Here is a 12,997-nt window from a genome sequence, read left to right as displayed (position 1 = left end):
AAAAAAAAAAAATCAAAACCAAAGCCCAAAACGTTAACTTGTCCAACACGAAAGCCCAATAGTTGTCTGACTATATAAACCCTAATAAACCTTCCAACTAGCATAGAAAAATTGCCGTTTTTTTTAATCGACTTATTAAGCATATCAGTACTTGATTACAAAACCTTAATAGTACTTAAATATAATTAGGGTTTTACTTTGTCTGAAGAGAGAGGGAGAGGGAGAGAGAGAGACAAGTATGGAAGAATTGTTACCACACGATATGTGATAGATCATAAAGTATCATATTCTGGTGATACTTGCTGCCAAAACTCTCATCAAGTTCAAGTACGTATCGAAGCAATGGAAATCTACAATCCAAACCTCTTCTTTCTCAAAAAGACAGCTGATCTACTAACAGAGCCAATCAAGAAGAGATCCACCTGTTCTTTTCGTGTCCGACAAATATCCTTTTGTTCCTCAACTAGACCTTAATGATTTGAGAACATTGGTGGAGGGGTCAGGTGTTAAGGTATAGAGAAGCACAACACACTGATTTATACTTGGAATGCGTCAAATCAACGCTTTTCTCTATTCAATCTTATTAACAAAATTTATCTCTTAATACAATTTTGTCTCGGCCCTTACTTAACTTATTCTATCCAATGTGATTATTCTCGACTAAGAATGAATCTAAGCCTCTCTCTTTTCTATCTAAACACACACATGTGTAGATCTAAGAGAACGACTTTGCTGCTCAAGTTTATCCTTTCATTATTTGTTGTAAATAATATATATATACATTTTTGAAGTACATTTTGGGTTCCACCCTTTTATTTGTATTTATTTAAAAACTTATTTACAAAGTTAATCACTAAAATATTTTCAAAAATAACATTACTTCAGATTTTGTTTCCTAAATAATTTACATACAATTTCAACTAAAAAATACAGCAGAATCAATATGGAAACATAAACTATGATATATTTAACCACCTCTTCTATTGTGTATTGAAGATATTTTATCTTTGAATCCTTTGCAATAAAAAAAAAAATCAACAATTTGATTCCTATTTTGTTTTTCAAAACCTGTGAGCTTTGATTTTTAACGTAAGAAGAACTTTAATTCACATTTATTTAATTATTATTCTTAATATATATAATATGGTTATATAGTAGATAGGTTATAAAGAGGATATGTTGGAATTAATAAAATATCATTAAATTTGTGTTAGCACAGATTAAATCCTTATTTTATATTTTGTCAACACTATTAATATTAAATATTTGACATATAAAAATTAAGTTGATTTAACTGAGATTCTGTAAAATAATTAAATCATTAGAAAAAATGTGACTTAATCATAGCGTATAAATGACATACTATGTATTTAGATTCTTTATTTTTTTTTGTTATAATAATTAAAAATCAAAATAGAATCTCAAACACTAAACATAACAAACTAAATATAACAAACAAATGATTATGAAGTATATTGCGGGTTAAAAATTTAATATAAGCATTTAGCCTCACAAACGGTCGGAAAATTTAGTTATTACTTTATTTGCAAAACATCTAATATTTAACAAACAAATCTTATTATATAAAGTTTGATGTCAAAGTTACTCATTAACAAGATTGTGTCATGTGTCAACTGTATCATTTAGATGTTGAAATATGTTAATTCTAAATTTATTAAATTTTTAAAAATAAAATTCAAAACCTACCATAAAAAGGTTTTATATAAAACTAAATATAGAAAAGATTGTATCATTCAGATGTTGACACATGTCAATTCTAAATTTATTAAAATTTTCATAAATAAAATTCAAAACCTACCATAAAAAGGTTTAATATAAAAGTAAATAGAGAAAAGAAAATCTAATTTTGTTTAAAAAAAAAAAAAAAAACCTTTGTAAACTTCCAAATGTAAAACAAAAGTTTTGTTTTTAACAATTTTATAAATATTAAAAGGCAATTAAAATAAAATGATAAAATTTAAACAGCTTTAAAATTTAGAAAAGATCATTATAAAGAAATTATATATATATATATATATCATAATATTCGGAATTATAATATTGTTTACTTATTTTAATTTTAAGTTGCTAACTTTACAAGAAAAAGGATTACTTTTCAGTTTTTATATAAGATTAAAAAACGATTGTGAAAATTATACAATTAATTACTGTTTCTAAAAAAAATGTAAATACTCACCTTTACATAAAGAAAAATATTGTTTAAATAAAAAAAATAGATTGTCTCATATTTTTTCACCAATCAAATAATTTATTTAAAAAGTCTGCTATTGTAATATATAAGATAGAACTAGGAGTATGTAAGATTAACGTATGCATTTTTGTAACTATAAAAATGTTAAAGTGAAAAGACACATATTAGGTTATTTAATGTGTTCATAAAGACAATTTGTTGGTAGTAGTAAAAAATAGAGTATATTTTAACAGTAAAATATATTTGTGCGTACAAATACATTTTTAGTGGTAATGTAGATAGTAGATTTGTAAACGGATATACATTAGTGTATTATAGCAAAAAAAAAAAGAACAACTACTTTCTATAACTAAAAGTTTATCTCTTTACTTTTAGAACAATACTTAGGTTCACCCCTAGAGGTGATCCTCTTCATTCACCTCTTTATAAAATAAAGAAATAAAATCTGTATACATTATTATAAAATTTAAAACTTAAACTGCTCTTTTATAAACCCAAACCAATATATAATTTCATTCTAATTGTAAAAATCTAAACCCTAACCATCTCATTTGTATACCCAAACCGACATATAATTTTATTCTAATTGTAAAATCTAAACTCTAACCATCTCATTTGTAAACCCAAACCGACATATAATCTCGTTATAATTGTAAAAGTTAAACCCTAACCATCTCATTTGTAAACCCAAACCGACATATAATTTCGTTCTAATTGTAAAATTTAAACCCTAACCAACTCATTTGTAAACCCAAACCGACATATAATTTTGTTTTCATTATAAAATCTAAACCCTAACCACTTTATTCGAAACCCAAACCGACATATAATTTCGTTTTAGTTGTAAAATCCAAACTCTAATCACCTTATTTGTAAACCCAAACCAACACATAATTTTGTTTTAATTTTAAAAAATATAAACCAAGCCAATATTTAACTTTCCTTAATTAAAAGTATACATAATTTGTTTCCTTAATTTGTTTTGCTTTTTAATTTTATTTTTAATTTATTTTTTCAATTGAAATATGAGATAGAAGATTCTAATTGGTTGAGAGGAGAGGAGGTGAACCTAAGTATTTTTCTTACTTTTATACATTGTTTTTAGAATTAAATATATATTCTTCGTTAAATTTTATTTTATTTTAATAACTTTGACCTCATCTAAAACTATTTTCTCTAACTAAAAGTTTATCTATTTACTTTTTTTATACCACACAATAAAATAAAAGGAAATTCCTCGGTTACTTGCCCAAGCCGGAAGGAAGAAGCTTACAAAAGAAACTTCAGAGATAAGTGAACGGGAAGCATGGGCAAGACAATCCGCCTTCATATATGACGTATGCGGGATCCAAGAGATGAAGAATAGTGGGAAGGACTCCAGCGAGTTAAACTCATCGAGCAGGTTGGAGAAGGACGACCAATCTTCAAGAAACTGCACCATAGTGAGTAACTCAGCACAATCAGTATCGAAATGTTGACAAGCGATCCCTGCAACACGTATCCGCTCCATGGCCCACAACAACGCTTCTAACTCCAAATGCAGGGGGAGGGGCTCTGTCTTAGACATTTGGCCCCCAACAACATGGTTTGCTCCTCTCCAATGCAACACCACCAACCCAATCTTGAATGCAGATTGATTGCTTTTCAACAACCATCAATCTGACAACGACGTGAAGAAACCTGTACATCCGAAGATGAAGATGGAGCTGACATGACCGTCGTAAAAGAGAGCGCCTCTCAGGCTAACTTATCGCCTAAAGCCTGAGCAATTATATCATTTGTCTCGATCTCTAAACCTTGAAAAACGTTTTTATTTATGGCCTTCCACATTGCCCATAAATTCTATGGTAATTGAAGAAGTTGGTCAGGATCACCCTGTTGAGAGGGATCTCTCCAGAAAACAAAATCCAAATTCGAGTAGATTGACTCATATGGAAAACCCTCTGACGAGATCAGAGTCGGAGCTAAATCCAAAACTGCACACGAGCAATGTCATTCAAAGAAAATGTGGTTAATAGTCTCAACCGCAGAGTCGTACGTTTTACACCAAATATCACATTGGACACCTCGGTGTATCTATTTACTTTTATTGATAATTTTTACTTATTAAAAGTATTTACTTTATATTTTTTGTTAAATTTTATTTTATTTTAAAAACTCTAAACCCGCACATCGGGCAGGTCCTAATCTAGTACAGTATAAAATATAAATAATAAAAAAAATTATATGCACGCGGTGTACCGCGGGTTAAAATCTAGTATTCTTCATATTTTCAATTAAAAGGAAACCGTTTGCTGCTCAAGGTTATACTTTCCTTACTTGTTGAAGAGAATATTCTTCATATCTTCAAATACAGTTTCGTATCTTCAATGCCAAGTCAGCAACATTCCTGACACATCGTCACATCCACTTACGTCTTGCCACATCAGCTCATACATCCATATCATCAACTCAATCGTCTGTGATCTGATGCAGCTTCCTGATTGGCACAACGCTATGTTCGGCACAACGACTTGTTCCTCACAGCAAGTTGTTCTAGAATCTGCATTTACATCAGGGTCATCATCAGTCTCTGTCCACATCATTGAAATACTGTGTACGACGTTGCAATACTAGTTGTGACGGTTTGCTATGCCTCTACGAATATGAATCGCAGGGTATTGTGGTCAATCCGGTCACTCAATGGCATCGAACTTTCCCTAAATGTAACTATCAACTATTAGTCCCTGCCGAGTCATTTGACCTCACATACCCTACTCTTGGATTTGGTAAAGACAAAGTAAGTGGCACATACAAGCTAGTTTGGTTATATAATTCCGCTGAGTTAGGCCTAAACGACAATTCTACTAGTTGTGAAGTTTTTGATTTTGCAACCAATGCTTGGAGGTATGTTGTCCCTGCGTCTCCTCATCTGATTCTTCACAAACAAGATCCTGTGTACTTTAATGGCTCACTTCACTGGTTTACTGCCTCCTCGGAAGAGGGTGAAACCATGGTTTCGTCTATGGATCTTCACACCGAAACTTTCCAAGTACCCTTTCTCAAAATTTTGGATGCATATAAGAGGGTCTTGTGCAACTTGGATGATCGTTTGTGCGTATCCGAAAAAATGGCCCAACTAAGTCATATGGTCGCTAGATTCAAATCTCAAGACGTGGAAGAAAATATATTCGATAGATCTCAACATCACTGCTCCTTGGTTTGAGGCTACTGGATACGCATCCACACTACTAGCTGTTATGATCGTCATAGAAAAGCATTGATATTACATGATCCCAATACCAAATCTTATGTTTTTGGTAACACAACTTTACCCTATCAAGGTGCTGTTTGTTATTTCCCGAGTTTAATCTCTATTTTGTAACCTTGAAGTCTTAAAACTGAGAAGTTTTAGCCTTCTAAGGAACAATGCTAAATGCTTAAGCAAAATAAACAAACTCATGTAAGATAAACACGTATATATTGCAAAATTATATTATTCCAAGTTACACACTAAACAAAATGAGATTTGAACAACACATCAAACATCCTCACATAACACAAACTTGTTTGCTCCTGCCTTCACTTCTATAGTTCTTACTCATCTAGCTTCACTTGTTGATATGTGCCCCTTATACTATTTGACACAAGTTTCGGTAATCAAGCCCAGTAACATTTGCATAACATCAGCCAAAAAGAAAGATAGGTTCAGATCAAATGGTAACATCCTCCCAAAAAGTAACCGGCAGCTCTGGTGATACAGGCATAGTTGCAACGGATTGGAACTGTAACGAGAGAAGCAACATATGTAAGTATAAAAGAATGATGCTAGTTAAAATGATTTCATCATTGTAATGTTAATTACCTTATGGTGCTTGTATTTCTCCCTAACAGCTTGTAGAGCACCTCCTCTTCTGCTCAGATACAAGTCATGTATGATTCCAACACACACTTGTAGATCAGCCGCTTTGTACTTTGTGTATTCCTCTAGCATCTGATTCTGTTTACATCATCACAACCACAGGATAATTAGTGTCTCATTCTAAAAAGACTTGACTCAACATTTTTTAACTTGTAAGGGAGTGAGACAGAAATGCTTACCCAAGGATGTTGTTTGGGACGGATGATGAACCGAGCGAGAAACACAGCAGAAGCAGCCAACATAGATGGCACAAACTTCACAGCTTTGTAATCTAAGATACTCAATTCTGATAGATAGCAACACAGAGGCTCTAGCTGCAAATGTGGCACTTTGAAATCTTCTTGTGCAACCCTTGTGAACCGTCTGCACAAACACATACAAAATCAGGACAATGAACCATACAAACCCAATAAGTATTGTTTTCATCACAATCCTAACCTCATAAAAGTATTGATCGTTGGCCTTCCTAACTCAAACTGAAGTGCAAGAAGTATATCAGCTTCCATCTTCACCACATCTTGTTTCGTAAAAGTATTATCCGTAATGTAACAGAAATCTTCCACTTTAGGAGGACTAATCTCTTCATACTTCCTATAAGTTCCCAATACCAAAAACTTCCATAAGCTTCCAAAACAAAGACAATGAGAAATAACAAAAGAGGGAAGAGATCAAAAGATGCTTACGAAGCAATAAGCATGGCAGAAACTCCCACAAGCTGAAGCCTTTGCTTGTTAACAGTCTTCAATGACAAGAACCTATCGATGTGTGAGACAGTGAGGTAAAGTGTCTCAGATCCAAGTTTGTACTCTTCAGCAACTTCAACTAACCAATCAACCAATACACCTCTCATGCTTGCTGTCACATCTTTCTGAACCTTTTCGATATAATCAGGTAAAGGTCTTTGCTTTGGCTTCACCTGAAAATTTCACAAACCCAATTCAAACTATTCAGATCCAATCCCACAAACTTAATATAACCAAACATTTTAAACAATCATCAATGTTCTGAAGTACAAACACAGAGCAATTAAAACAAGAGTTATTACCTCCAATTCACGAAGATACTGGTAGATGTCTCCGACATAAGGACCACACATTTGAGGATCATCAGATCTTGAATCAATGTCAGGTTGTGATTCTAGGTCAACAACAACCGAAGCAGTCTTCTTAATCTGATTCGATGGAGGTCTAAGACTCTTTTTTGGCTTCTGGGTTTCTCTAATCTGATTGAGATTAGCCAAGACATTGACATTAGAGCCATTAAGAAGCTCACCAAGCACCACTCTCTTCTTGCTGACCCGATCGTCATCCATACCCATCGAAGCTTTTCTCTTCGCGGCGGCTCTGGTGATCCTCACACAGATCTCTTGCTTTGTCATGGTTGAGATGGGATTGAAGAGAGAGAGATCGAGAGAGGAAGAGAGAGAGAGATTGAGAGATTGAGATGAGATGAGTGGAAGAAGTGAAGGTAAGAAGGGGGGAAGAAAAAGGGGAGAACAAAAGCGCCATTTTGGTGAAGTTTTTTCGGAGGTGGCGCCTCTGTTTTCTGTGTTTTGAGTTTTTTTTGGGAGTCAAAACTGAAAATTTTTGGAGGAACCAACAAAATTATCTGAAATTTTTTTGTTTGGGCGGGCTTCTGTTTTTGTTTTTTGGTTTTTAGATTTGTCCGAAATGTTTTTGACCGGTAAAGAAAGATTGGATTTTTTCGGAGGGTGGGTTCAATTGGAAACAAATCTCAGATTTTTAAAAATATTTTAAAATTGGTGTCCCTCCGGAGTTTTGTGAGATCTCATTAAATTAGAATTTTTTTTTAACTTTACTTAAAAATTTATAGTTTACTGAAAATTTATAAAATTACTTAAGTAAAGTTAATACTTATTATAAAATTAATTAAATTACTTAAATATATAGATTTAAAATTCTATATCATTTATTGAGAAGTGATAAAACTTTTTAAGCAAACTTTTTTTTTTTGGTTGTCAAAAAATTGGCCAACTTTACTTAAATATTTTTTTTGAAAAAATATTTAGATTTGTTAAATGTACATTTTTTTTCTTGAACTAGATCATGTTTTTTTTTCTTCAACTCATTAGGTTTTAGACATTTTTTTCTAAGTAGTGATTGTTTAAATTTTTGAGTTGTCTAATTTATACTTTATAGTTGCATCCGCCTAAAACAAGACAGTTAGGGGGTGGTATTGGGCGAGTGAATTTAAGGGAATATAATAGATTGTTAAATTCTACTGTTATTCAACTCTCTATTTTATAAATTCTTTTAAATTCTAGTGTTATTCATTTGCTTGATTTCTGAATTCTATTAAATGCAAGCGTTATTCACGATTAAGAAATTTTCTATGACAAAGTGATTTGATAAGAATTTAATAGAAATTCTAGTGTAAATTGTGAAGGATACATTCTCAGATTTTAGGTCGAGATTTGGATAGATTATTGTTCTCCTCTCTTTTCCTCTTTCATCAACTCAAGATCACAACGCCGAGAGAGCAGTTCTTCTCTCTCACTTTGTTCCTTCGTCGGAAGCTATACATTTTGCTGGAAAATCATACTTGTAATTGGACCGGTGTCAAGTTAGGCCTTACGTCTCGGCGGCGTTGTTATCTCGGGTGACATTCGTAGGGTATTTCGTTTCTAACAGCTTCACCGGAGAAATTTCATCTGAATTCATGAACTTTACTATGCTCAAGACTCTGTTTCTAGAGACCAACTAACTCTCTGGTTCAATCCCTGTTTTACAACGAATCTATACCTACCTAAAATGGTCAATTTTTGGAGAGGTTTAAGTTTTGATTTTTAGTTAATTTTGTATCTGTTAGTGTTATGCTTAATGGGCAACTTTAGAGTTCTAAGGCTGTTGTAATTGAAGTGAATCCATGCTATTGTGGGTAGAGTAAGGGGGATTGGTGAAAGAGAAAGATAAGAGTTTTTAGGATAGGTATTGGGGAAGAAGACAATATGGCAATTGATGAGAATTGATATCTTAATTCTAATAATCTGTTGCAAAATATAATTGTTGGAATCCAAAAAAAAGATTTGAACTTCTTTTACAATACTTGAAAATCTATAAATTATGTCTTCAATTCAATTAAATTCTATTCTATTAAAGTCTCTCATCCAATACCCCCTCCTTAGTTTCTTAGGGCATCTCCAACCCACCTCTATATTTGCTTTTTAACTCTATTTTAGAGTAAAATCTACTCCAACTCATCTCTATTTCTACTTTTATAATAGAGATCTCTATTTTTTCCTCTATAATAGAGTTGAACTTTTTTATTTATAAAATAGTTCTTGAACTTTTAACACTTTTATATTTATGATCAAAATAATTAAAAAAGTCTAATTCCTATGTTTTGTTATTTTAAATGATGCAATGTATTTCTTTTAATAAATGTGATATTTAAATAATATTTATGAATATTAAAAATTTAAATAATATCATAATTTTATGAAAGTTTCGTAAAATAAATGGGTTAGTTTGCAAATTTTATAAGTAAAAGGTATTAATAGTAAAATAAAAAAGAAATTTCTACGGAATATTCTTTTTTAGAGGAAAAAATAGAGGTATCCATTGGAGCAAAAGTCACCTCTATTATAGAGTTCCTTTATTTTATAGGTAAAAATAGGGAAAATCATTGGAGATGGTCTTAGAATATCACAATTGATCCTACCAAGTTATAACTCGGTTTCCAGATATGTATAATGTAATTTCTAATAAATCTCTCTATATTGTGTCCAAAAACAATAATTCGAATGCAATAAAGGACAGACGGATGAAGGAATACATATCGTATATACAAAAACAACCATATAGAAAACATCTCATGAATGAATCCAATTGAAAATGCTTTATGTTGAAGAAAGTGTTACAACGTTATGTTAAAGGTAGAAGTAGTACAGCACGCTTCTTCTCTTCACTTGTTTATCAAACCATTAGATTGGGAAACGGTTACGTAATCTACTACTATCTAAAAGATCATACTGTACCTTGGATCACCTTTTGACCAGACTCGTAACGAAATCTTTACTCCTCATATCTATTCGGTTTTCTATATTTACCTATTCATATCATCTCTAATTAATTTGACACTAGATAGTTTTCTAAATAAAAATATATCATCTATGATATCCTAACAAACAATCATCTCTATGAAATTAAACATTCAGTGGATTTTAAAAGAAAAAATTGAATAATAGCAAGGTGTCTATTGTTTCATATCTTTTGCTAGGTCAAAGTTACTTTTTTCCCCTGTAAACTAATAGAAGATACAAAAATGGGGTAAAATCATTACGATTGTAAGAAAAACACATAGAATTTTTTTTTTTTTTTTTTTGGAAGTTAACATTACTCACCATGTGCAGCAAAACACTTAGTTATTAAGTGATGTTATCACTTTAATGTAGAAAAATTGGAGATAAATTTGTATAATACCCCCTACTTATGTCGAGACAACAAAATTCTACTCATCATTATTATATGGGACAATGAAGGAAAACAACGTATAAGTTACATCCTTTTTTTTTTTTTCGTCAAGTTACATCCTCTTAAAAGTTTTATACCTACTAATGTTGATCTTACATTATTAAATCCTTAATTTCACATCTTCACGAAATATTTATTTATTATATGAATTGAAGTTATAAACTGAAAAAAATATTTATATTTACTGTATTTTTTTTCCAACGAATGTTTCAAATTTCAAATATTTCCTATATATATATATATTTTTTTTTCAGAATTTGATTATTTAATCAAATACTATTATTACGACCGAACCAACTAATAAATGTGTCTGTAAAGCAAACCAAATGTACTTCACGTCTTCGATATACAGTACAGTTCATCACTTTCGTAAACCGACGCCAAAATTGATCCTTTCCTTCCTCTAACGCCACACACAAAAAAAAAAAAAATGGCAGAGACCGCCGATACAATCAACACCACGACCTCACCACCACAATCTGAATCCGACGGCTCCTCAACATTGTCAGCAATGGCAGATCCAACATCGCAAGAAGCCGCATCAAAAGACACAGATCTGACTACGAAAGGATCCGAATCAGAGAAGAAACCTGGAGGCATCTCTCTCCGAATCTGGCCACCGACTCAGAGAACTCGCGACGCGGTCTTGAATCGCTTGATCGAGACTCTATCAACCGAGTCTATCCTCTCCAAGAGATACGGTACGGTTAAATCTGATGAGGCCGCAACCGTCGCGAAATCGATTGAAGAAGAGGCTTACGGTGTTGCTTCGAACGCTGTGTCGGGTGATGATGATGGGGTTAAGATTCTCGAGCTTTATTCTAAAGAGATTAGTAAACGTATGCTTGAATCTGTGAAAGCTCGATCTGATAATGCTAGCAGTGTTGGGAATGGAACTGAATCTGTTGAGGATGCTTCTGAGGTTTCTAAAGGTGATGCTCCTTCTGTCTCTGAGGAGGAGAAGAGTGAGGCTTGAGAAATTTGGTTCTAAGGTTTTGCTTTTCTTACTAGATCTGTGTTTTTGTAATGATGATATTGACTTGTGGATTTGGTTACTACTATGCCTATTTGAAGATGTCTTCTTCTTCCCTTAATATGAGTGAGATGTGTCTTCATTTTGTTGCTTTGGTTTATGAGATTTGATGATACTTGGCAAATTATGCATCTTTTGTTGGTAAAATTGATTTCCTTTTCTGATATGTTTATTTGTCAATCTTTGAGTGTTTAGATTGGCTTTTGTTTGGTGGTTTTCTCAACCATATCACTTGCTCTGCTGCATTTATTGTGTAGATTTGGTTAAATATAATCGAGTTATGTCTTTGTGAATGTTAGAGTGATTTGTTTAGTTTCTCCCTACATGTTTGCATCCTTGTTTAGTTACCACTAGTCTCTCTTATGCAGATTACCATTAGGTTATGTAGCGTTTTGTAATCTTTCTGAAGCTTATCATTATGATTAAGTTGAAATTCTGTTTTTCCATGGTGACATGAACTTGTGGTGAGTTAGGACCATGTTTAGTCGATTAGTCTGAAGTTCTCTCGACTTTTTTCAGTGGTGACAGCTTGACAGGAACTTGTGGTAAGTTGGAGCATGTATCAGTGTCTTTAGTTTTTAAATCATGAAGTTACTACTTTGGTTAACCTGATTACACCTACAAGTTTCTTTAGTGGTGGTCATGGCATAGCTGCTCTTGTCTGTTTTGATATTCCTTCCTTTACTATTGAACTAGATAGGTTATGAAGTATGTGAATTCAATTTTTAGTTCTTGTGTTGTTTATACATATAGAATTAGAGGATTGTTCCACAGTTTATTTTCTCCTTCTTGCTTCTTCCTTTCCATACTCAGGTGGCTATGTATCGAGTTCACAAACCCTTTTGAGCAAAACAAATTGACGTCAAAGAAAAACCATCGCATTAGATATTCTTGTATATTGAAATTATCTCTTAATTGTTTTTACACAATCATATGATACTTTATGAAAATGATAAAAGACATAAATGACTCTACACTATGTTTATATGTGAATCACATACAATTTTGATTTCGACCAGGACCACCATAATAAATGTAATTCCCCCACACAATATCATAACCTGATCTAGGAAAAGGTAGGCAACTGTAAAATTAAAAGATAGCCAAACAAAAGAAAAATGAAAAAGGAAAAAGAGTATCTAGGTTTACATCTACATGTTCTCATGTAAACCCACAAACTTGTAATTTACCTTTGATGGATCCAAGAGCAGGTTTATGATACAGGAAATGGGAAGAGTGGAAGACGTGGAAGTTTAATAGGATGTGATTGGTGGAGGTTTGAGTTGTGTGTTGGCAGCTGATGGTTGGCTGGAAATGAGAAGAAGAGCTGAAGCTTTATAAACATCTAAGATCACTTT

The 12,997-nt window shown here is 32.5% G+C and overlaps 2 protein-coding genes and 1 pseudogene across 2 annotated transcripts; 2 read left to right on the top strand and 1 right to left on the bottom strand.

The window, feature by feature from the left end:
• On the top strand, positions 236 to 5,475 carry LOC109128721 (annotated as a pseudogene).
• On the bottom strand, positions 5,656 to 7,656 carry LOC104742232 (cyclin-A3-2). Its single transcript, XM_010463212.2, has 6 exons — positions 7,159 to 7,656; positions 6,797 to 7,029; positions 6,552 to 6,704; positions 6,293 to 6,476; positions 6,057 to 6,191; positions 5,656 to 5,976 (listed from the first exon to the last, which is right to left on the bottom strand). The coding sequence occupies exons 1-6, from the start codon at positions 7,489 to 7,491 to the stop codon at positions 5,905 to 5,907; spliced, it is 1,110 nt and encodes a 369-aa protein (XP_010461514.1). The 5' UTR covers positions 7,492 to 7,656; the 3' UTR covers positions 5,656 to 5,904.
• Positions 10,930 to 11,801, top strand: LOC104742231 (WPP domain-containing protein 2-like). The gene has a single exon (XM_010463211.2). The coding sequence runs from the start codon at positions 11,037 to 11,039 to the stop codon at positions 11,580 to 11,582; it is 546 nt and encodes a 181-aa protein (XP_010461513.1). The 5' UTR covers positions 10,930 to 11,036; the 3' UTR covers positions 11,583 to 11,801.

Source organism: Camelina sativa, chromosome 14, assembly GCF_000633955.1.
Source record: "Camelina sativa cultivar DH55 chromosome 14, Cs, whole genome shotgun sequence".
Classification (NCBI taxonomy): domain Eukaryota; kingdom Viridiplantae; phylum Streptophyta; class Magnoliopsida; order Brassicales; family Brassicaceae; genus Camelina; species Camelina sativa.
This window is presented reverse-complemented; position numbering and strand designations above follow the sequence as displayed.